Consider the following 25392-nt stretch of genomic DNA (forward strand, 5'->3'; position numbering starts at 1 on the left):
TGAGTGACGGCTCTGCTGCAGAGAACACACCGGAGCCCACTCAGTGCAGAACCAGGGTCAATTATATCTGAAATCCACTCTTTAGCAGGAAATTAGCGGGATTGAAATTAATTTCAGAAGATCCATTACAAAGGACAGTCATTTCGAATTTGACCTTTTCTTTTTCATGCACTCGAAAAAAATTATCCTGATGCTTTTTTTCATTTACAATTAATTAAGGGTATTACATTTTGATCTTCTGGCCTGTGCCAAAGCTACTGATGGGCACTCTTACTTTCACATATTTGTAAATTGTGTGGATGATGTTAATATCATGGTCAAACTTTCCTATCCCTGAGATTTTAATCTTTAAAAAAAAAAAAGAAGAAGAAGAATTTTCACTGAAATTTTGAAGAATCAAAACAAAGTCAGGCGCCATTAAGGGAATCTTTTAATGCAGAGGTAACTGCCCAGAATTGTATTGAAAACCACTGTGAAGTCTGAAGAGAACTTGATGCGAGAAGGAAAGCACCTCGGTTGTCCTCCATGTCTTCATCACGGGAGTGCTCTGAGAGCAGGTCTATAGGAGCCTGAAGCACTGCCACGCTGTTCTGGTTGATGATCTTCAGCTTCAGCTTTGGTTTGGGTTTCCTGCGCCTTGATGCCGTAGCTGACAAGCTCTGAAGCTGGCATAACCCGGACTCTGTCAAGCAAACTCCATCCTGGGTGTAAGTTCTCGACAGATCTGAAAACAATTTTGAAAAAACAAATCATTATCGCTGAGTGTATACTAGACGAAGCTAAGAAATGTAATTATGTCAAAGAAAGAAAAGGAAGAAAATCTTCCTTTCATCTATACAACATTAATTTTAAAGAAGGAGACCTACCAATTTCTTTAGCCTTTGTGGCAATTTGCATCATAACAACCGGCTCAATGGCATCTCTGGCCTTGGGCACGACTACAATAGCACAAGACATGAAGCCAATAAACACAAACAGTATCTACAGGGAGCTCAAATGTCCCGGCACATTCTGAACAATCTAAAGTAGAAAAATAAACAAATACCCAGAGGACTCATTGAGCTCCAACCATGTGTGGTCTTGAAGGTTTGACATATTGTACAGTCAAAGCTACTATCCGCGGCTTTTTCTACATCTTCCTCTGAATGGAGACCCTGGCAAGGAGCATGGAACCATCTATGGACAAAAAAGTAGGTTTAAGGACAACTATAAGAAAACTCCGTGGAGACCAGCTGCACTGAGCTGACAGGTTTCTCAGCAACGCTGCACACCTGTCACATTGGCGACATTGCAGAATTGTGGCGCCTTCGCTGTAGTCCACCAGGCAGATGGGACATGTTGCAAGGCTGGCACAGGGGGCACACTGGGTGTAATTATTCTGCCACTCGCACCTCAAGCCTGGGGTCGTGGCGCCACAGTGGGTGCAGGACACACACCTGCAGGATACACGGGAGAGGGAGTTTATTCAACGCAAGTGTCTTCAAACGGGAAAACAAAAACCAACTGCTCACTGTGTGTCACTGCTTCATGTTTTTAGTAAACAACAACAAATGAACAAAAGAAAAAATACTAATAAACCCTTATTTACCCAAATGCATGTTTGAATTGGATTTGGGTGAGATAAAGCTACTTACCATTTGCACTTCCAGCTATCCTTAGGCACATTCTGGAGCGGAGGGTCCAGGCAGTATGTGTGATAGCTTATGTCACAATCGTCACACAGCAGCAGGCGTCCAGGATCCGTAGCCTGGCCACAGGCCTCACACACCGTACATTCCAGGCAACGCCAGCCTTTACTCAGCACCACTTTAGTGATCTGTGAAAGTAACAATGAAAAGGTTGCATATTGTGGCTTTTTTGCTCTGTGCTAAGCATTCTGTGTGAGGTATAAACCAGATTTATATGTACCTTTATGCCAACACAGAATGGATGGTAGCACTGGCCACACTGAGCACAGGCCAAAAGACGTCCCTCTGCACCGAGACCAAAACTCCCACAGACCACACACATGTCCTAAAAGGAGAAGAAACACCAAGTCCTGACAACGGCTAGAATTTCAGCAAGGCACAGTCAAATTCTGTACAACTTCTGCATTCAATGCCATCAGTGCAACAAGCAACAGCCATAATATATGTGGATGCATATTATTCTGAATATGAATGAGAAATCTTCTTCAATTAATGTAAACCTGCTTAGCTATATTCTTAAATACAGCATGTGCCATAAAAACAACAATAGTTCAGTGTGATCCTATATTATTATTATCCGGGTCATATTAGTGAATGAACAAAATCATGGCTGAGGAATCAACTCAAAATTAAATACAGTTTAAGTTTCACCTGTTTCAGTGTGAAATTGTCATTGCTGGAAAATATGACCACTGTGTTATGCATGGCGTTCTCCTCCTCTTCTTTGACTTGGTATGGCGTTTCTATCGTGGTGACCTAAATATCAGAATGAAATAAGATAAGACATTTGACAGTACAGTATTATTCGTGGTAACATTCTTCAATTTAAAGGACTCATAGTGGAGCCATTGTTTCGTGCTACGGGCTCCACATTCTTTACATTAAAACCAAAACCAGAGTTCTAAAGTTCATTATAAACACTGCGCACAATAGATTTAACACTTCTTTGCATTGAGTGTAATACTTGAGATGCCATCCTGCTGACAGCACGTACCCCAGGATTGATGCTGGGACACACGCCATTCTTTCCTCTGGCCCTGCCACGTCCAGCTCTACCTGACAAACCAGCTCCCCTGGGCCTCCTTCTCCCGGGGAAGCCCGAGCCTCGACCCTGTGGGGAGGCAAGAGACCAATCAGAAAACATGTAGTCCTAAGGGGTGGATATAGACACACCATAGGGGAAAACTCATTTTCACAGATTAAAAAAAGAAGACAGAAGAAAGTTCACACTTGCAAAAAAAAGGTTTACTTCTCGTGCACACTGAAAGACAAGACAAACACAATTTTTTGTCATGGGGAACATTTTATCCACCCATTTTTTTAGCTTTCAGACTTGAGACTATGACTTGAGAATTTTGCTGAATCATGACGGATAAACTTAAATGAAAATGAACCTTCTAAGACCTGCCCCCTCCCCCGTCCCATCCCATTTGCCCCAAATTTGATCCTGAAACAATGCCCCCCCCCCCTACATTCACTGCGCCAGCAGACATTTACCAAGTAGTGTTGGTGTTGCCGTGTACAAAATAACCTTCAGCAATAAAATATTTGAATAAGACATAAAAGGAGGGAACACAAAAGTGTTTCACTGACAAAGAAGCAATGGAACACTTTCATTCACTGGCAAAATATTTGTGCAGACTGGAATGATTTATTACATCATACCCTTGATCTCTCCAATCAACCGCAAAGCTAATCAAACCTAATTTCAATGTGGCCTTATTTTCAGTTCCACATTAGAAAAACGATCTTAGCTGCTTTTAAAATCTCTTCCATCTAAAAAAATTGGTGATAATTCTTAATGTAGGCCATCAAATACATCACAGTGACATTCAGAAACACTCCAGGAGTGCGTGTCACGAGGGGTAAACAAAGGGCTAACAGAGGACAGCTGCTGCCCAGCCGTCTCTGGTCAGCCACAGCCTTTACCACTCTGATGCTCCAGCCGGGGCTGCAAGAGGACTGCCTGGTCTTTGGGACGTCCCACCCCTCGGGCTGGTCTGGTGACCAAGACAAGGGGGAGCTCACACTGCTATGGGGGCTCCATGCACCCTAAGGTAAGGGGGGGGGCAGGTGATAGAGTGAGAGAGAGGGAGGGAGGAGGGTGACAAAATGCAGCAACTGAAAAACAAAGCCAGCGAAGAAATAAAACATACCAGGACAGATGTTAGAGAGATGTGGTGAACGTTTAATGTAGCCATTTGGGAAATAACGTAGCTCTACACAGATACCTGATTATTGATTATTAGAATTTTTGTTTTTTTAATTAACAGGGTACGTTATTTGGTTACACCCTTTGAGGCGTTTCATACATACAAGTTTAAGAGGCATGTTTCTAATGGAAAAACAACACAGCACATTTGTGTTAGTCGCAATTTCACGCATCTTAAATTGCCCGGACCCTCATGGCACAACACAACAGGAAAGAAGCGCTCTTGTCGTGATGCGCTCGTATGTTGGCAAGGAGATTTGTGTTTAGCACATGATCACATCAAACAAAGCGACGCCACACTACAGAAGAGTAGCATTTAACATTTCCGGGATAGATTTCTCCAGGCCTTGTGTAAGAAATTAGTAAGAGCTACATGTTTATTTAAGAAATGGGATTAATCTGGGGGGGATAAAAAAAGGAAAAAATATATTTTGCAAACGAAATTAGAACGCCCGCATCAGCATCATTCATAATACATTACAGCCAAGGGTGCATTCGATTTACATTATTATTTGTCTGAGAGTCTACGTTCAGGCGCTGCGTTTTAACTCATGATTAAACTACAATGGGACGCTACCGTCAGAAGCTTAAGAGGGTTTTTTCTAGTCGCTGTGTTGATGTAATAAAATGAAGAACACAGTGATGGTGATGATTGGACACTGTAATTTGTGACTTGATAGATGCTCGTTTTAAATGCGCCAATTAGGCTGTACGCACAGCCTAATTGTCGTGTGAAGATGAGCGTAGGACAGGAACCAATGAAAATGAAGTGTGACCCAACTTGAATATATCTCAACTTAAAAAAAAAAAACTGTATAAGCTGCCTCAACCATCCAAACCCATCCAGACACAATCATCGGAGATATCACGGTTCCTACCTGCTTTGCTCGCGGTCTTCCAGGAGAAAACTTCCTCTTGGTGATGGCTGGCTTTCCCATTCCAATCTTAGGGGTAAGTGGTATAAGTGTAGTGGTGGTTATTAAACAGTTGTGATCACCCAGCAAAGGCAGGATCTGAGTCTGGGATGGTTCTCTGGGAGAAGTCCCTCGGCCCAGAGGGGAGCAGTGGGGAGGAGAGGAGACCATTTCCGCCAACATTTCTACAGTCGTCTTGAGAGGCTTCTCCTCTGAAGACGGGCTGGAAAGCGACAGATTAGGCTTACTCTCGGGTGCGGTGTCCATCTCCAGCTCCTCTGATGAGGGCCTAACAGTCGGTGCCAGGTTCCTGTGAAAAATACTCTCACTCCTCTCACTGTATAGTTCTTTTGGGGCAGATTCCAGCAAAGAAGCTCTAACTACATCCATATTTGAGGAGTGGGGTAGCGAGACCTCCATTGGTTGGTCCATAAAAGGTACTGATGCAGTACTTTTTAGTTCTTTGGTGGTTGTGATGATGGCCGTAAAATCCTTTGTGCTGGGGTCGGTCGTGCCCTCCACAGGGCAGGCCTCTGTCTTTGCTGGTTTGATTGGTAATGTGGTACCCTGCTTCTCTACTGCGTCCTTAGGCAGCTGGACCGGAAAAGACTCAAGGCTGGGAGTTGCTGAAGATGGAGGACTCTCTGCAAGTGAAGGCTGGGCTCTTTCTGCTGGTTTTGTTTCTGGAAAAGGAAACTCATGGAGGTCAGAGGAAACGATTTGGGTATCTGTGCAACATGCTCATCATTAATAGACAGAAGTTGAAGAACTTTAGGGGCTGTTCCTCTCAATAACAGTTAGTGCAAGGGAAATATATATAAATTATTTTAAAACAAACTTTAGTACAGACATCACTTTTCTATTAATGCCAATCAATATCGAGCTCCACAGGGCCGATAGGCTACCAAATAAATAATACAAACCTGGTTTGGATTCCGTTACGCTTTTGTAGACAGCGGGTTCTGTGTCCCGTCTCTCAATATCTGCCCCCTCTGAGATATTAAAGAGAGAAAAATTTGAATTATCAAAAAAAAGTCTATGGACCAAAATGCTATTCGCTTATTAAAGCGAGAACTGAGAGTCCAGAGACGTTGTGAACACTTTTGAAAAGAAGCAATGGAAAACAGAAAATAGGTCAAAGTGTACTGTTCAGCTTGGATGCACAGCGTTTAAATGATCTGACAGGGGGGGGGGGACGAATCACAGAAGACAGTGGTTAAAGAAAAAAGAAAACATTACTATGTGAAAAATGTTTAAATCATTTTTGGAGTGTATTATTTTATACATTAAACATTGTATAGCAGATCAACAATTATCACTTGAGACAATCAATTAGAAAAATGAATATTATCTGCCCATATTAGCATAAGATAAAAAAAGGTTATTCATTATATGGATGAAAAATGTATTTCCATAATCATGTTTAACAAACTATTTCCTTGAAAAGGATCTGACTGAAGTGTTAATGAAAAGGAGGTGGCTTTTGAGTAAAAGTGGCCACACCGCATAACGAGACCTTTATCATGGCCGACATCTTGTATTGTGGGCTACCCTCTCCCACTGGCTTTGTAGCATATCCCATCCTCTCCCAGCATTTGTTTTTTTAGTGAAGACATCAATGTATTTGGCTAGTCTAGTATGAATAGAACTAGTCATTCTTGGCTAATAGATATCCAGACATCGAGCCAATATTCTGCCACACAGCCTCTGACAGTACAGATAGCCTAGTCTTAGTTCCCGTGTCACACCGATCCCGACACCCTCGTGCACCTGCTAAGCATCTCTTGCCAGGGAAGGCAGTAACCATGACAACCAACATCCCAGGGTCTGTGCGCTCGTGGCTCATGACTGTGCGGCTTTGCAGGTGCTCTTCCGGTGCCCGTGCCAGAAAGTCAATTAGAATCTCCAGCCTTCAACTATTGACCGCTGTGAACACACATTCTCATTCATATTGACACCCGGCGGCTTCCTGTAACGCCTACAGTGAATAAGATGATGGTCGAGATAAATGCACAGCTTTCATTAAGGCTGCAGAGACCCTAAGGAAGGCCTGACCCGCCGCAGGATGGATCAGACAACATCTGCCAGTCGAGTCACGGTAAGCCCGCTGTTAAACCCTAAGTGGCGGAGAATCCTGGTGGGCGACGATCATCTCCGGTTAATCACTTCAATTACATTATATGTGCGTTGAGCAGGCAGGAGAGCCATGAACTCACGAGACAAAGACAAAAGCACACTAAAAAGGCACATTTCAGCACATTATAAACTTTCTCTTTTAAATCCACGGGAAAAGCCTCGACAAACATGCAAAGCTTGATATGGTCGTATTTCTGGGTGAATGACATTAATAAAGAACAAACAGAACCAGTGTACTCGTCTTTAATACCATAATGTGGGAGAGGTGGTCTTTTGTCAGCTAAATAAAACGATGACCGCAATAAAAAGCGTTCTCCAATGAGATTGCAAGTTGCATGTACGTTCGTGAATGAGTCAGTGCAGCTCGCACATTCATGCGTGGCGGGAAGCATAGCAACCGCTAGCATCCCTCGCTCACCATTAACTCGTGAGGCGCTTCACTCCACTGCAAGGAGAACTGACATGGACCACAGTGGAGATGAAGAACTCATTGCAGAGAGCGGGGTGGATAACAGCTATGAGGGACGGAGTTTATTGTGGGAAATAACGCTTCCGCTACAAAATAGTAAACGCTAATGTCAGAATTTGTTTTTAGCTCGAGGTTCAAGTCTCATCTCTAGTTATTCTCTCACGGGACTGAATCCAATAGCATCCCTTACTGCAACTATTGAAGCCACAATGTTAGAAGCTTTATTTATTTGTTGATTCAGTGTTGCACACCTGTTGCTGGCACGCACGCACACACACACACACAGTATGACGGACACCAGCTATGTGGCACAGCAGCCTCTCCTGCCATTACATAGTTTGGCTTCAAGTAAGATTTAAAGTTAATCCATAAGTATGAGAGCCCAAATCGAATGCAACATTTTATAATCTTGCAAACTAAAGTGCAATTTTTTTTTTTTTTTTTGCACAGACTGGCAACACATGCTACCCCCCCCCTCAAAAGAGAGGAGGGAGAATCTAACTACTTTAGATCTTCAAACACAGTTACAAAGACAATGGAGCCGCTTTAATCTATCGCTGGTAGAACGCCATCTGTTTATTGGCGAGTTTCTTAAATAAAAGAGGGAGTGCTTCTTTCTGGTTTTAATCCAGCAACTCCATTCGTCTAATCTGCAACAACTGAGACTTTCGAAACTTCCATTAGTGTTCACGCTGCAGCCCAAATTTGTGGAGCATGGCCAAAACCTTTAATGGCATTCTGCATGGCTACAAGCTAAAAATAATGAATCCTGAACAAAACATATAGCTTGAGTTTGTGGGTTTAATTCTATTTGATTAAAAATATTCCACTCAATGGCGCTATGTTACAAAAACAAGCTGCAACTAATATTCAAATACATTCCCATTGAAGGCAAACATTGGAGGTATATAAAGAAAGTAGACGGAAAGTCAATTCAAGTAACGTTTGTGTCACAAAGACTCACCAAGCTTCAGCGCTGATGCTGCCAGCCTCTCCCGCTGGACAGTGACCTGGACACGCTCTGGATCTGAGACGACTGGAATAGTGGATAATTCCGGTTTGGGGTCATTGTGCATTTCAGGAGGCAGCAGAGTGTCTATGTGCTTTTTAGCCAGGTGGGGGCCAGTCTCAGAGTCTATGTGCATGGAGGCTAGCTGAGGGCTGCGCTCTGGGCCGGCGTCCGTGTTCTCGTCCTGCTCTGTAGCAGGAGATCTGCAGTTGCAGCACACGTAGTCCTCCCTGGGGTGGTTTTCTGCGTGGCCTGAGTTCTGGCGCTCACACTCCAGGTGTAACCATCTGAAAGCAGTGTACAGGAATTGTAAGGGAACTTTTTTCACATGATAAATCCTCAAATGTAACACTTCTGGCTGGAGTTTCTCACTATTTTCTACCTGCTAGAGCTGGCTTTACACACAAATATCCCTTACCTCTTACAAGTGTGGCAAAAAAGTAAGTCTTTCTGATGCTCAGGGTCCAGGATGCCAGCACACATAGGACAGCACAGAGCAGGGTCCTGGTTTTGGACACAGTTCTCACACAGCAGGCTGGTGTGGTGCCACTGCCTGCTGGACCGTGTTCCGCATTGGATGCACATTCTACAGTTCTGAGGAGCACAGGAGGCCTTCTTATGAACATAATCATTCAAACCCAATGAATATAATATAATAAAATCTTTTGTGATCATAAATTACATGTAGTGATTCCTCTGGGTAGATACAGTGTTCACAAAAAAGATTTTCACAAAACCTTACACCCTTTGGTGTTGAATTTACCATCATACACGCCCAATCTATTTATACAAGTTATGATTTAAGCTTCTTTTAGCCTAACTTCTACCAACCTGTTTCTAAAGAGACATGCAAAACCCTCGAGTACATCGGAAGATAAGAGGCGCACCCATCTTTGATGCAGGAACCATTGGCTATTCCCGGGATCCTGCAAGCTAACTGGATGCTGATAGCTTGTCTCACCCAGTTTTCGTTTCTGGTTTGTATGACAGTTCAGTCGGCTCACATAAGATCAAACCGGTTTACATTTTGCTCAGCAGACCGAAATGGCAAAACCAGATGCGTATCCAAGCCGAGCGCCAGCACTCACGCCATCCCGTTGGTGCAACGACATTGGACCACTCGCCACCACTCAAGCTTGTGTGATGTAGGAGCTCATACATGATACACAACATTAAAAGGAAACATCGCAAAGCGCTGAAACTGGACTTGTGTTTCACCAATCTCTCCTCGGCGCAACACTTTCACTCAGACAACTATCATGAATAACGGAAGCTGGTGACAGACACCCAAGGAGAAATGATTGTAAAGTTGTATGTGGGCTGTCGTCCTCCAGTGCCGATTCACAGAAGCCCATTTGAAGATTTTCCCATCACCTGGTGGTCGGTCGTGTTTACCAAAACCTTTTTCAAATCCAAGAAGAAAATGACACACAACATTTGGACCGCTATTGCCTGAACAGCAGGGCCACACCGTGGCATGCGTGATTAGCACGCATGTGTGTGTGTAAACACACAGCTATCTCACAGCACCGAGGCCCGACTGAGGTCTTTGTGCAAGAGTCATTTTAGAACCATAGAAAGAGCAAATACAAACTCGCCAAAAGTCATATTCCTGTGGGAGTTAGACGTTTTATACTGCCAGAGACAGGACTCATACTGTGAATATTTGTCATTAAATATTATGGTTTGCACACAGTGGGCATTAAATACCCTTTGGAAACAGTCTGGGATGATCATGTAAGACAGGTTGGCATTTCACCAAAAAAAACACACACACAAAAAAAAACAGCTTAAATAAAATTTCAGCCAGAAAGACAGTTTACTGCCAAATATAAGCCATCCAACATCCCATGAGCTCATTCGTACCATACATCTCCATCCATTGGTAGGAAGAGAGTCCATAGCAGGCTGCAGACAGAAGGTATGGTAACCTTTGTCACAAATGTCACACACAAGCATCTTGGTGTCCTCTCCTGGGTTCCTGCAAAGAGAGAAAGAGGCTCGTATGAAATGGGATGGCACCGGACTCCTTTGCATAACCTGCAAAATGCTATGCAGGTTTTTGTTATTTATTTAATGGGTGACAAGAATCACCGTGGCTTTCTTCAGGAAGGATTCTTAAAGGGCATAACTTCAACATACTGTGTTAGTTCTCTGCACGTCAGCATCAGATGTGAATAAGTCGATCTTTTGTTTAAACTGATGTGCTGTTTCTATTGTTCTGAACCTCAGTATATATCGATTCCATTTGTTATCATGAAGAATGAATAGATGCATGCATCAGATAAGAGGACGCGTCTTTTACTGCCTAGTATGTGTTCAATTTTCAGAAACAGAGGGAATATTTTGTCTTGTTTTATTGCATTTTTTTAAACTATTGTATTTTTAACCAATTCAATAGTACAATAGTTATTCAGATTGATGATTTTCTATGCCACTTATTGTCCTTTACTGAATAAATGCCTTTAGCTGACAACCACATGCACATAAAAATTAACAATACCAATATCACATGGTTCCAATCTCTAGTGGAAGGTCTTCAAGGTCAAGGAGAAATTTAAGGGTAAAAGTATTGTGGGAGTGATACTTTTGACATCATGCAGAAGCTGTATTCTCTGGTTAAACTAGGTATTATCACCCCCCCCCCCCCCCCCATTCAGTGGATTTTAAGCCAATATCACCACTAAGATGCTTCGTGGCTGAGAGCACAAGGAACCGCAGCTAAAGAAAGCATATGCAAATAGTGAAACCACTAACAAGAAGAATTCTTCATTGATTTCATGACTCTTGCTTAGCATTATAGAAATACGCAATCAAATACGTGAACGTGCCGCAAATACAAGTAATAAATCACAGAAAGGCAAGGCCATTGCCAAGATAAAATAAATTACAGACAACTCACTGCAAGTGCGTACAAAAATTATACTTTCAGATGATAATAGAAGATGGATTGTTGCTAGTTTGTTTCACATGAGGCTGGGAAATCAGATGGGGGCATGCAGTCATTCCTCAATATAACCATAAACAGATGATACAGAAATCTGACTTCAATAACTTCCTTAGTCACCATTGAGTAAAGTACATCCAATCTGCGTTCCACATTAGTGTCATCTGTAAAAACTTCTATGTCTTATTCATTATTTGCAGTACTTTTCTGTCACATGTTGTGTTAAAAATCACAAATATCATGTTCCGAGGTCTTCTGCGTAAAAACGCAGGCTGGAAAGCTCGATGGAGAGCGATTACCTAAGGCTAACAGTCCTGCTTGCTAGCATAGCTCCTATGCTGTTTAATTAGGGTCAAAAGTTACAAGACCTGAGGGTACAACATCCAGTTAGTTCCTCGCAAACCACAGAGGTAAACAACCCAGTAGTGAGCACAATGGCTTGTAGCTATGTAGAAAAATATGAAGAAGGATAGTGGGGGGGGGGGAATAAATGCAGAGATATATTATGTAGGTGGTTGGGTTGTTGACTTACATGCATGTCTGACAGATTTTACACTCTGGGCACTGCCAGCCTGCCCTCCGTAGAGGGGTCACAGCCATGTCCAGGCATATCCCGTGGTAATGCTGACCACAACTCGTGCAGAAGAGCTGGTCCAGTAGGTCCCCTGGGCTATCACAGAGAGCGCAACTTATATCATCTACAACTACGGGAACAAAAAAAAGAAAAGAAATGGTCAACGGTTATTAATAAATAAGAGACAAACACATATAAAAGAATACAGTTTTTTAGATGTTAACTATTTTAAATCACTTTATGCATCCAATTTTATTCAATTTACATTTGCGATTGGCCAATTCCGTGTGTTCTGGGCAGAGGAGCGAGAGACTCCTGATATCCTGAAAGGTCCCAGCTGCCCCTGCACAAGGGTAATGGTAGAGTTGAGCACATCCTTCCGCACAGCACTTAATGGATGCTCCAAGGCGCTTACAGTATGCACAGTGCTGCAGAAAGAGAGAAAGAGAGAAAGAGAGAAAGAGAATGAGATAATTAGATGCCTCTGAAATGGTATTATTCACAAATGCCATTAAAACATTCCAACGGTCCAGGAAACTGTTAATTCATATATTTACGATTGACTTGAGTCATTTAAGGTCTTTTGTCCATTAAATGTTTCTTTGAAAATAGAAAATACAAAAGATCATGGTGCCTGCTTAAACTCCTTATTTTAGCTACGGGAAGATCGCATTCACGACAGAACATCGCCAAACGCTTCTATTATCACTTCCACAAGCGTAAACGAATATATATGCATAAGATCAAGTGGAGGATTTGCTGATGGGCTGCACAACGCATGACCAACAAACACAATTGGAAAGCTCCGAGATGCTCCACAGCAAACACTGGAAGGTAAGCGGCCGTGAGCGCTCAGCCCCTTTGAGTGGCGTGACCTTTTCCATTTCACAGCTGAGAGATCCACGCCGCCAGGGCGACCTTTACCAGCCAGCCTGATCCATCAGCTTTGCCTCAGAAGCGTTCCCTCCCAACTGCTAACATTATCATGGTGTTTACACCTATTAAGTCCAAGGATGTTCTCCCCTAACTCACCTTTGTGCTCCCTGAGTCAATGGCTCGGTCCACATTAAGCAGAGATTGTCCCTCGCCCTGACAAACACCTTCAGACCACAAGGCACACCTCTGATGTGCCCAAAATTGCCCTGAAATATGAAATAAAGTACAGAATGGCAACTTTGGTTACAATCGGGTGAGGTTTCATTAAAGTGTAAATGAAGCCCAGCAAAAAGGAGCTAGAAATGGTGGTTAAAATTGGTGACTCCAATGATCTTACCTGACTCAAAGAGAAACTGGACGGTAACATCACTTGGAAGGCCAACACGAGAAAGCTCATCCCAAAATCGGCTGGCTGGGTCTGGTTCTTCCTCGCAGTATTCCGACCCACTGGAAAATGGAAGAAGATGCAGAGAAAGCAATTTAAATGTTGATTCCTCTTTAAAATAGCACAGCTAAAACATATGCAATAGGAAGACAGCCTGAATCAATTTGTGACTGAGACATACGGGTAGAGGACAAGATGAGCAGAGAGACAGAATAAGTGGAGGGGGAAATGCTACGGCGCTGTGGGGGGAGGATGGAGCGGCGGAGGAGGGGGCCATCTTGTTTGGTGTGAGCACAAGAGGGTGACTATACTCTGTCTCATAATATCAGTTGAAACTGATGCATCCCCCGACTTCCTGCACTGAACGCGTTCGCTGCATATCATGTGGAAAATGTGGAAAAGGAGCATTAGCATCTGAAATGAACCTAAATACTAGTAAACAATCCCAAGGCCAAAACCGAGAGACTGGTTTCTAGAAGCATGTCGGCGGTTGTGACAAATAGTTTTTTTTTTTTTAATAGCCAAAGTTTCATCACAAATGATCATTACAAACTCACAATTCCACAATCTGCTTCTCTGGATAAATCAATCTGTAAGTTTTCCACATACGACTCCGGATAGTGCAACGACAGCCTGGCCCAAAAGACCCGAGAAATAACACACAAAAAAAAAACAACTAAAAAGGCAGGCATCTAAAAGACTCAGAAGAGGGTTCTTTGATGGGGTGGTGTGCAAACGTCACCCACAACATTGAAACATTAAATATAAATGCAAAAGGATATTTTAGACTTATAATGTAAAATGACAACACAATCTGCTAGCTGAGAGGATTTAGCTTTTGACGTTGCTGTGCTCGTTTTGTATGTACACTATTTTGTGCTTAGGAGTTGATGCAGAAGCACAAATGCATAGATGAGTGTGTTGCCATTTATTAAAACCCATGCAGCTTTCCAAGGGCACTTCAAAGGTAGTAATAAATGAACCCATTTTGAAAATACCCATTTTTGAATATACTAAAAGTGGGCCGTAATTATCATTCGACCAAAGCGCAGATGATCTCTGCGCCAGTGCCCAGTTTGTGCAGGGACTCAGGACAACAAAGGCTCGGTGAAGTGGGGCCACAGGCAAAGTGGAAAAAACAAGAACAAGCCCGAGTCCAGCGAAACAATTGGTGAAAGAGTGTCAGACAGGCCTACTCACTTTGTCTTTCCCCTCTGTCCTGAGGTTGTCTGTCCGACCATTTTTGGCTGAGGGGTCTTATCGTCATCACAGCTTTCACTCACTGAGTCTCCTCTTCTCTTATGGCTGAAGAGTGCTTCAAGCTGAGGGGTGGTATTGAATACTTGCAGATCCCCCTGACCCAGCAGGCTCCGGCCACCGCAGTAGCAGAAGGCACAGCGACGCTCACTGAAACAAAGAAAATGGAAGGAAAAAGACACTTCATTATTTATACCTTCTGTGACTTAATCCAGTGCCGTGAATGAAGGCATCTTTTTAGGCGAAGGGACTCTCCCGGGCTGCCAAATGCATATTAACACAGCTGCATCTGTAAAGTGGGCATGTGTGCATGCCTACACACACACACACACACACACACACACACACACACACACACACACACAATCCACATCGTACACTAATACTGTTAAATCAGACTTTCATGTATGAAAGCTGATAACCAGGTGGGTTTTCAGACAACCACATAAGCAGTCGAATCAATATAATTTTGGCAGGAAGAAATTGAAAACAAAAATAAAGTGCATTTATAATCAGACATGGGGAGCGTTGCAGACTCCTGGAAAGTTGGCTGGAAAGTTGAGAAATAACAATAGGCGGAAAATACTTCTAACATGTTTTAAGGATGAGAAGGTCTCTTTAATAAGATCCCGGGAGACAGAACTGGTCTGCCCGCTATCGCTAGCATCGATACAAACGACAGGCCAAGAGATTGATTACAACCTTTAACGAAGTGGCATCGGCGAGGATGGTGCTGCATCGAGCAGCTCATGACGCTATTTCAACGCATGCGCATACAAAGACCACAGCATGTCACACCCCCACACACAAATGGACCTTTGCATTCTGATGCATGTGCATAGAACACATACAAACACACAAAAGGTCTAATTTTCTCCCCACAGAGTTATGATTCCCGGGATGTTAACTGTTTCTAACCTGCTTTTGACTTCTCTACATGCTGGGACAGATGGTCCTGCTGAATTCTCAGCTGGAGGGCTCTGGGCCAGAGGGGAAGAGGGCTTGTCCTCCTCTGGTACATCAGTGGTCACCAATTCCACAATTTCCACTGGATGGATTGAAGTTTCTGATGGTTAAAAACAAAATAAAACAATTAGTTCAGTGGAAAAAAACAATTGGGCATTACGTCCCTTCAGAGCATTCGTGGAGGCTGTTTAACACTAAAAGCAGCTGTAAAATCTTCACGCAGCCTCTGATGGACAAGCTGTCATTGGGTAAGCTGATTGCATTCATGTCACTTGTCGTCAGGTCAAAAACATAGCTTATATTGGTAAAATGGATGGTGAAATATGGGTACCGTATGCTCAAGCACTGATTACAGAAACCCCTCTGGGAATATAAAGCTTTGGCAATAAATAAAAACGATGGTGCAAGGAAAAAAATAAGAATCATGGCATGCCAAGGAGTCCCACAAAAGGAGGTTTCAAATTAATGGTGGGCATTCTGACTTGAAATATAAATGCTGAAAATGTAACTATTATGAGTTAATCAAACGCAAAAAAAAGGGGGCTTCATGTAATAATTATACGCAACAACTCCCAAGCGTGTCCCTCAATGAGAGTTTTGTCTACGCACAATTTCACGTAATATTTCATGGTAATTAAAGCAATATTACAATGATTACAAGAACGTGGTGTCATCTGAAAGAGTTCATTGTCTCGTAATAATCGAATGAACCAGTGGATGACTTCTCAATGTCTCGGGATATGACGGGATATGACTCATTGTTAGTTATGTTGGTTACTTTGCTCAATACTGCAGCAGTTACCGGTTTAAAGATATTTCTCTCGTTTAGTTTTTTTTTTGTTGCTGCAATCAGAATGGCTGTCAAACCTTAAAACTGCAGCAAAGACACAGGTTGACAGAAGAGAGACGGTTATCCCTGATCCCAATTCCTCCAAAACAAAGTATAATCAGCATGAAGCTAGCTTTAGATTCGCACGTATTCATTTTTGGACTAGACTGCACGGAAATGGCGTGAGACATTCCTGGATACTAGAGTTTGTGAAGGAACCGTCGCAATCATGCACGGGACAGGCCGAAAGAGAAAGGAGAAGCATGTTTACTTACTACAGTACTACTACTATTACTACTGTACCGAACAGAGCTGATGCAATAATCATGGACATTTCAGTGGTCACTGTACAATCATCATGGCAAATACTGTGAAATATTTCATCAGCAAAACTATAATCCGTATAATCAAACTAGACGGGCCACAGAAAATTCTCCAAAGAAACAGAATTAAGCTCGAGAGAGAGGGAAACACTTTTAGGCAGCTCTAAAAGAACATGAACATGAAATAAAATCAGACCCATTCTGATCTTGTCAATTTTGTAGGAATATGTAAATAATCAGCAAATTTAAGCTGCCGTGCCTCATATGTAAAAGAATACAGCATGTACTCCAAACTTAGCAGACAATATAGCCTAGAGAAACCAGCGGAGAAATGTCCTGGAATTGAAAATATGAATTTACCATGACTTGACATCCTTATCCATAGTAATCATGTAATGACAAGTAAAAAAAAATGCTGATTGATGATTTCTCAGCCCTAATTGAACACTTTTCACCTCTCACAAACCTGTCCATTAACTGGGCCCTTCTGCTGGTGCTCAGTTTTGATGTGAGATGGGTAGTTTCTGGCTTATTTGCAACTGCAGCACCTCATGTCAAAAACAGCTCAACGCAGGACTTAATGACTGCTAGGATGCTCCCGCCGTCTGCCTTCGTTGTAAATAAAGTCACCTAATCTATGTAGAGCAGATCATAAAATCAATTTAAAAAACAAAACTGTGGTGGCCTCTGTAACTATACGCAACATTTCTGTCGACCCTCTTAAATGAATGAATGTGGGTTCAGTCATTGGAGAGGTCTTCCTTCCTGCGAGGTACCAAGGAGGAGATGATCCACTGTCTGCCAGATTCTCTAGTGAGCGGGAAAGCGTGGGAAAATACCAACCACTGTCATGTGTGAAAATAGATTTGCCTGTTGCGTGTCCATTAATGCCAACATACCTCTTTGTTTATAGTTGATACTAAGAATGTTGTAATAATTTAAAAGTTATTTGGATATTAGGAAATCAATGACCATCTCCTTTGCTTAAATACAAGAGTGGCCATATATGAACCCTTCGGTAATATTGAAATGATCTAAAACTCCCAATAATAGATTGATTATGTATTAAAAGCCTTGGCTAATTACAGAATTTCCCTCACCATTAACCAACCACAGCAACAGGACTGTATCGAGATGTTGGCGAATGGGAGGCATGGTCATGCGATGCGATGTTCACGCATAAAAAAAGCACAGAAATGAGGTCTGTGGAGACTGATGGGATTTAAAAAAAAAAGCTTTTAGAGGGCATTAGCCTTGGGCTCTTTCCCACTACTCTTCAATGGCAATCTCCGTAAGGAAGGAAAGATAGAAGCACAGAAGGGAGGGGGGAAATACACACCCATTTCAGCTTCACTGCTCAAGATAAGCCCTTTCAATTACAGCCCCAAAGTAGAAGCATGGGCTGCAAGAAAAAGTTTTCGCATCTCCTTCTATTAGAGAGAGAATCCACCACATTAACAGAAAACCCCTCTTCAAGCACTCAGCATGCAGCTTCCTAGGTGACAGTTCAGTTCGACCCCCACCCCACCCCAAAAAAAACAACCTACACATAATTGGTCAGAAAACTGATTTAAAACATCTCACCTGTGTGCTGAGGGCTTAGGGGCTCCGTTAACTCAGTCTCATCCATGCTGTCCTCCTCATCCACAAAACCCCTCCCTCTGGTGCGACCCCTGGGGTAAGGAAGACACAAACAAATGAACAAAGGCAATTCTAAAGAGTAAAACAAGAAAAGGAGCCTGGGGTTGCCAGGACGGCGGGGTTATGCTTATGAATTAGTTAAATATAGTCGCAGCTGCCACCGATTTTTAATGGAAGCACTCAAGCTGTTGGACATGGAGGAAGGGAGGATTGTGTGTATTTGGGGTACAACGTACTGGTAGTATATGGAATTTAAAGATGGAGACAGGCCAGTTTGGATAGCTCTGAATTAATGTAAAAGCTTTGACAAATAAATTACGACGAAATAATATGTCTGCTCAACATGGAACAAACCTTAAGCCTTAATTTAAAGGCAGGGACGTGGCCTCATTACCCCGTAAGCCTAACTGAAGTTACTTGAGTTGAATTTCAAATCACAAAGCAACTATTACTCTTTAAATGATAATAGTTGTGTAATTTATGTCACCAAACAGCTAAACTCATCTTGGAAGCACCAGGCGGAGGGTATAATTGCTGTGGTTACTAAATAAATAACATTAATTGTGAGCACGCTAAGTGTGTGTGTGTGTGTGTGTTAGGAGGTACTCATAAGGATACAGGAGGTTTGAAGTGGGGGAAGGAGGGTGGGGTAATTGTCAGTGCCACCGAGTTGGAATCACAAATGGATGGATGCTAATTTGACCTCTCCCTCTAAATGACTTCCATGTCAAGATAAGGAACAATCAAAAAAATCCAGGAAAGACCGACAAGACCTTTAGCAAGTGCTAGCTAAAGCATAAACTTTAAACTCATATCAAACAAGCATCTCAATACAACGTCGAACAAAGCTCTTTCCATAAGTAGCCCACCATAAGTGGATTGTCGCGCAGTTTTGGATAACACTGCAATTTGAGGATCTATTCAGAGGCGAACAATACTGGGGGAGAAACAAATAAACAAACCAAATGGTTTTTTTTTCCTGTGAAATGTATTATATGAAATATAAGAATATGAAAAAAAAAGAAAAACAAAAGTGCCAGAAATTAGCGCTCGCCAGACGCAGAAATTTGGATGCATCGTCCCATTGCAATGAATGGTATCAGAATACTTTAATAATCGCATAAGGAAATTATATCAGCAACAATGCTCCACTCAACAAAGAAAGAAGTACGGCGAGTATGTATTACACAGAAGAACAGTTTGCCTTGTTTCTTACAGCTTCTTCTACCACAGTTGCTTCTGCCCTCTGTTACCCCTCCACTCCCATGTCACGTATACCGTTAGTGACTGGCACCAACAGACAAGTGAACAGACAAAATGAAATGCAACGAGATAACTGGAAAGAAAAATAGATCTGACCAGTGATGGAGTTTTGCTATTTACTTGTAACTACAGTTCATAAAATGAAGTCGCAAGAAAGCTAGAATCTTGTTCCAAGATTGTCGATCCTGTACAGCAGCTTTATGAACTCATGTGTGAACACGTTGCACCCAACTAAACGAGACGTGGATCGATGAGTAACAGATGACAAACCTACGTGAAATTAAACCTGTGCGAGGCAACTCTGATTAACATTATTTACTGATATTACTTACATAATGTATTTTTAGGCAACATTTGTGATTCAAGATAAATCTTCATTTTGTAAAAAGGTGAACACTGGAAGTAAGACGGAGCCACGCCCATTACCCAATTCTGAAAAAAATTATGTATGGCTTAATCAGCAGCTGCAGACCTCGGGAACATTCAAAATATTTTTTGCCACAAATCATGCTTACATTTTTACAGCACCACAACATCTGTCTCACAAGTCTTTGTTTGCATGTTGACAGCAAGCACAATTAGCATCCGTAACGACTGGCTATTCATTCTGCATGGCAAATCAGACGTAGAAATGAGTTGTGAGAGATGCTTTCATCGATGATAATGATCCGATGTAAGCACACAAGTGTTGGTGGTGTTAATTTCTTAACACAGATTGCTGTACAACATTCAGCTGTAATTACATATAACCACAACAAATGAATCAAATTTAATTTCAGCCTTGAGACAGCTGGGGGGGATTTTTTTTTTTTTCCACTGACAAACAATCGAGACTAACAGTCAACCCGATAACCTGCTCAACTCCCTCGACAGTCCCACAACTGAGAGAAAAGGGGAAAAAAAGAAAAGATGAAAATAATGCTTTGGTAAGTAGTCCCAGCAAACAGGGCGCTGACTGGAAAACTTGAAAAGGATCGTGGAATGGATTCACTTGCAGCTCGAGTGTGGGAAAATCCGACGGATTCGAGCAAATGGGTCGACAAGAGCCATTTCTGGCTGATTCTATTTAGTGAAAAGATAACACTAGTCCTTCTGGGTTTCATGCATGGATGGATGGACACAAGTGTATGTGATTGATATGAAAACATTAAAATTACTGCACAAACCCCACACAATTTCGCAAAGTGTTTTGTTGTTTTACCAACAGTGAAATAGAGCTAAATGAGGACAATCTGAAAATCCAGTATACAGAATATAAACGCAATGCAGAGGTGTTCCAGAGCTGCGCAATGAATCAATGACTGGATATTATTGATGATTATTATTTACCTAAATAGCTGATATTTACTGCAGCATATTTTTCTGTGGCGATTACAAAAATGTCAGGTGCCATTGCCTCATACGACATTTCTGCGCTGGCATAATTTAAAAACACAAACGCACAAGGACTTATATTGAACAAAGCAGGGCTTGGAATCATTACTTTAGTTTAAATGCTGGCTATTTACACAAATGTCTCAACACAAAATGTTCCACATATTATATTCTACACTAAATATGTTCTCGAAAATTAAGGCAGTGGGATATGGAAGGAATTTCAATTAAGTTTATGATAAGCTATTAGCACCACCAATATCATTCCAAAATTATATCTCCTTGGACAAAATGAATAAATGAAAATCTTTAAATAAGCAAATTCCACAGAGTTGTTCCAGTTTAACACAAGCAGAAGGTTTGGGCGTGAGAAACACCACAATGCAAAACAATGTCTTATGCAACCATTTCCTTTGCACATTTAACCCATGCGTAATATAGCATTAGTAAACTAGTCAAATAATTCAAAGAAAGTATTGTTACTATGGTTACCCAAAGTTAAATATACTTTCTCATGAGACGATTCAGAATTGCAGTAAAAAGATGGACAAGAATTATATTTGAAATGTGAATGAAATATGACTTTAGGGGGTCTGCCTTTGATCTTCTGAGTTAGGTAGCAGGTTCAGGATTCCAATAACTTAAAAAGCCCACTATTTTCACAACTCCATACATGAATAGACCATCTCAATGATTCACCAATGCCCACTACTATAAAAACAAAACAAACAACATACAACCCTCAGTGTGAAAGCCGTGTAATGGAACATGGCACCAGGCCACAGGACCATTACCAATACGTCTAAGATAAAAATCCATGTTGCATTCAAGGATTGAAGGGGGAAAAAAAAACAACTGCTTAGAAATACAAAATGCTTAGGCCTACATTTATTTTTCATGTCAGGGTTATAAAACCTACTTCTTCCCGCTCTTAGATGTAGATGAGGGTGGTGCCTGGGGTATGATGGCAGAAGCATCCTTGCGCGGCCTGCCACGTGGTCGCTTGTCTGCGTGGGCAGGACTTCCTGTGGATGTGGCCCCTACACTGCTGGAGGGCGGTGAGGGTCCCTGGTCAGAGGGTTCCACAGTCTTATCCTCTGATGACATTCTGAAGAGAATAATAATAAAGATAAGATAACGACGCGTGTTCCAGTCGGCAGATTAATTTGTTTTTATGTGGATTACAGGCTTCTTCCGCAATATTCTGTGTGAACAAAAAGGTAGAGAGCTGAACTTTAGGGAGTTCCTTATCATTTGACTGGAATACGAGGTATCCCAGCGTGTACCAGGGCAGGTACAGTGAGGGAAACAATTGCTGATTTCATATATTTGCCCCTGTTAACGAAATGAATGGATGAATGGTCTGCCACGTTAATGGAAGGTTTGTTCTAAGAAATCAGGCAAATTCCACCCTTTCCGATATGGCAAAAAACTGAAGAATCGTCTGAGGAATTCAGTGACAAGACTATGCACCTGCACAAGACTGAAATGAGCTTCACAACCATTGCCAAACAAGTGACCACAGTTGGTGCAATTATTAAGAAAAGTAGAAAGATCACGAGAAGGACAGCAAGAAGTGTGTCAGCAGGGAACTTTTAATTAAATACGTGCAGAAGCAGCTCTGCCAGGTAACCTGTTATTGCATCTCTCCCACTATACACAATCATTTAATAGGGAAGCACTGTCAGAAAGAGGTCAGTATACAGTCCAAAAAATTCAGTGACTAGCTTAGTCCACGGCAAAGCAAGCTCGATGACCTCAAATATGATATCTTAAGACACGCTTACCCATCAGCTTGTCAAAGGTTCGTGCCAAAAACTGGCTGAAAGACTTCAGAATATATAAAATAACAGCCCCTGGACTGCAAACTGCATTCAAACAAACGCCAGCGATCACATAACCCACGCCTCGGCAGAGGTAATTAACTCTTTCAGTGCCAGCCATTTTAAGATCAGCTATATGCCGAGTGCACCTCCCCGGGCGCCGCCTCACTTCCTTGGTCCGTGCTTCCGCAAACCTCCTCCCGGAACTACGCTCTTCCCGGGTGCCCGACTCTCCCGTCCCCTCCAGGGACCTGCAGGGGGGGGGGGGGGGTCTCAATATCTCCGGTCTTTCGCTCAGCAGAATTCAATGTTTGGTTGGCCAGTGAATGTTTGGGTTTAGATAGCAGTCAATGGCATTGAAAGAGTTCATCTTTACAGACTATATCTCCACACCATGTCTTAACTTCAGATGTTCATTAAATACAGGTTATGGATATTTTGGAAATACAGACATGTAAATGTATTGAATCCCTCATCAACATGGGTCATGAGAGGCAGATAATTACCTGCTGGTGGTATAAAAGAATCAACTCAAAAACAAAGATGGTAGGAAAATTAAAACCTATAATATAAGAGAAATGGCTCGCAACTGACATCCCGATATAAACTTAAGCATTTTGATTTTGGTCTCACAGACCAAACAGTGTGGAGCACCGCTTATGTATATCACTAAAAACGAGCAAAGAGGACGTAGGCCATCAAATTGCTTATAGATTACGTGATGACTGCACAGACAACTGAGACAAAATGTGCACCAAATGTTTCTCAAATATGAATTTCCTAAAATGTACCACATCAGATGTATTATTTGTGCTATAAAAAATGTCACAAACAATGAGTGAAAATTAGCATCACACACACACACACACACACACCTAGCATGAATCATTGCTTATCCACAAGGCTCTCTTGCACTGAAAAACTCTAAATGTCATTGTTGCCATGTGGTGTATCGATGCACCTCAACGAAGCTGCAGCCAGTAAGGCTGAGATGAAAGCTGACTTGGCACGAACATTTGAACGAGTACAGCTTCCTGGTGCCTCCCTTAGCTCGGCTCCAAACCCGCCTCTAAAGCTGTTCCACGCAGAGGAGGATGCTCTGCTTGACAGCGTGACTGTGCAGGGAGGAGGGGGTTGCCTGCAGCCAGAGCACTGATTGACACTCCTCCAGACACGCCCTCTGACTCTGATTGGTGGTTTCAATTCAGGTGTAGCAGATCCTTGCAAATGGCGATAGGAGCATTAGGTGGGGCTATCGGAGTGACCAATCGATTCTGTTGTTTACTGCTTTTGTCATAGAAACACTGAAATGCTCTTGAAGCCTGAAGTAATGTCCACTTCTGTTTAGAAGTACATGTTGAACATCTCAATCGACATGCATTTGCCCCGCCTGTTTTACTAGTGAATTGAATCTATATATGTTTACAATGGGCACTGCATCAGTCACAAATAAATGAGGATGACCTAGCAGAATGGGGGGGTCCTAAAAATATACATACCACATACACCTCATTCTATTATGAGTAAAAAGCATAGTTGCTTGGTGCCATGATTGCAATTGCTGTGCACACCAAAAGACAGAACAGAATCAAAATAAGCGTGTGGAATATGGTGGATTTATTTTCTTTCAAGCAAATACAATTCATAAATTTCAAAACCATTGCCACTTGATATAACCGTAATTATATAAAGTATCTATGTGTGATATATATACACAGACAGACAGATTGATAAGCAGAACAACAGAGAACATAAGTATTGTTTCATCGGAGGAATTACCCAGTTGCTAGCAAGTACTGAGATTTATTATGCATCTCGCAGGCACATAATTGTAATTTTTTTTCTTAGTAATTGGTATGAAAAAATAAAATGGCAATCAATATAGACAATATAGCACACATCCATCAAAGCCAAACAATGGGTTTAGTTTTCCTGGCCAACTCCCCCCCCCATTCACAATGTTAAGGAAATTTAGAGAGAGAAAATCTTGGATCCACCGTCCCTTTTCTATGTACGTCAAGGTTCAAAAATGTTTCACAACTGCAATTTTGGTCTGGATAAAATGAAAATTCCTCAAGTCCAAACAAGAACAGGTAGGTATGAGAGTACCCCAATTTGCAATTAGTCCTTAAAAATGACTTGAGTATATAAAAATAAACCAAAATAAGATCAAACACATAACAGTGCACCAAATAGCAAATACACCATATTAGTAAAATATCACTGATGTTTCTTATTCAATAGATACGCACAAATCTGCATGACAGCGCCGCTTGCTTGTTTATTATTTACCGTGCCGCCATTACATCAGAATACACCATGACTCATAGTTAGGCTGACTCACGAGAAAGTCAGTTTGACCATTTTTTAATGTTCAGCTTCAGCATAGCAGTTTATAAATCATGAACGACCTGATTTACTACAACTTTACAGATTACTTTGTGATATACCTTATTACACATCTATAAAATATAATGCCAATGTGGACATCATATTGTCATCCTATCCAGTCGAATTCCTCTCATCTTTAATGCTCTTGTTTGTGAGGGCAATACATAACCAGAGGGGAGATTGTACACAGTATATGAAGTGGTCTGATATTGTCCCACCGTCTGTCCACTGAGGCTGGTTCAGGCTAATACAGAC

General features: G+C 41.9%; 1 protein-coding gene across 1 annotated transcript in view; it reads right to left on the bottom strand.

The window, feature by feature from the left end:
• The window catches only part of LOC137904929 (histone-lysine N-methyltransferase 2C-like), a 48500-nt gene extending 26470 nt beyond the window's left edge, over positions 1–22030 (bottom strand). Inside the window, exons 1-22 of the mRNA XM_068749146.1 lie at positions 21843–22030; positions 18230–18318; positions 15446–15593; positions 14471–14677; positions 13223–13332; positions 12982–13091; positions 12215–12377; positions 11908–12079; positions 10295–10409; positions 8847–9022; positions 8384–8715; positions 5738–5806; positions 4779–5497; positions 3618–3740; positions 2683–2799; positions 2340–2444; positions 1909–2013; positions 1635–1816; positions 1272–1436; positions 1070–1176; positions 867–938; positions 512–724 (exon numbers count right to left, since the gene is read on the bottom strand). Of these exons, the coding sequence (XP_068605247.1) occupies positions 512–724; positions 867–938; positions 1070–1176; positions 1272–1436; positions 1635–1816; positions 1909–2013; positions 2340–2444; positions 2683–2799; positions 3618–3740; positions 4779–5497; positions 5738–5806; positions 8384–8715; positions 8847–9022; positions 10295–10409; positions 11908–12079; positions 12215–12377; positions 12982–13091; positions 13223–13332; positions 14471–14677; positions 15446–15593; positions 18230–18318; positions 21843–22030 (3787 nt within the window). The remainder of the gene's footprint in view (positions 1–511; positions 725–866; positions 939–1069; positions 1177–1271; positions 1437–1634; positions 1817–1908; positions 2014–2339; positions 2445–2682; positions 2800–3617; positions 3741–4778; positions 5498–5737; positions 5807–8383; positions 8716–8846; positions 9023–10294; positions 10410–11907; positions 12080–12214; positions 12378–12981; positions 13092–13222; positions 13333–14470; positions 14678–15445; positions 15594–18229; positions 18319–21842) is intronic.
• Positions 22031–25392: the final 3362 nt, after the last annotated feature.

The sequence above is a fragment of the Brachionichthys hirsutus genome, chromosome 15 (assembly GCF_040956055.1).
Source record: "Brachionichthys hirsutus isolate HB-005 chromosome 15, CSIRO-AGI_Bhir_v1, whole genome shotgun sequence".
Lineage (NCBI taxonomy): Eukaryota > Metazoa > Chordata > Actinopteri > Lophiiformes > Brachionichthyidae > Brachionichthys > Brachionichthys hirsutus.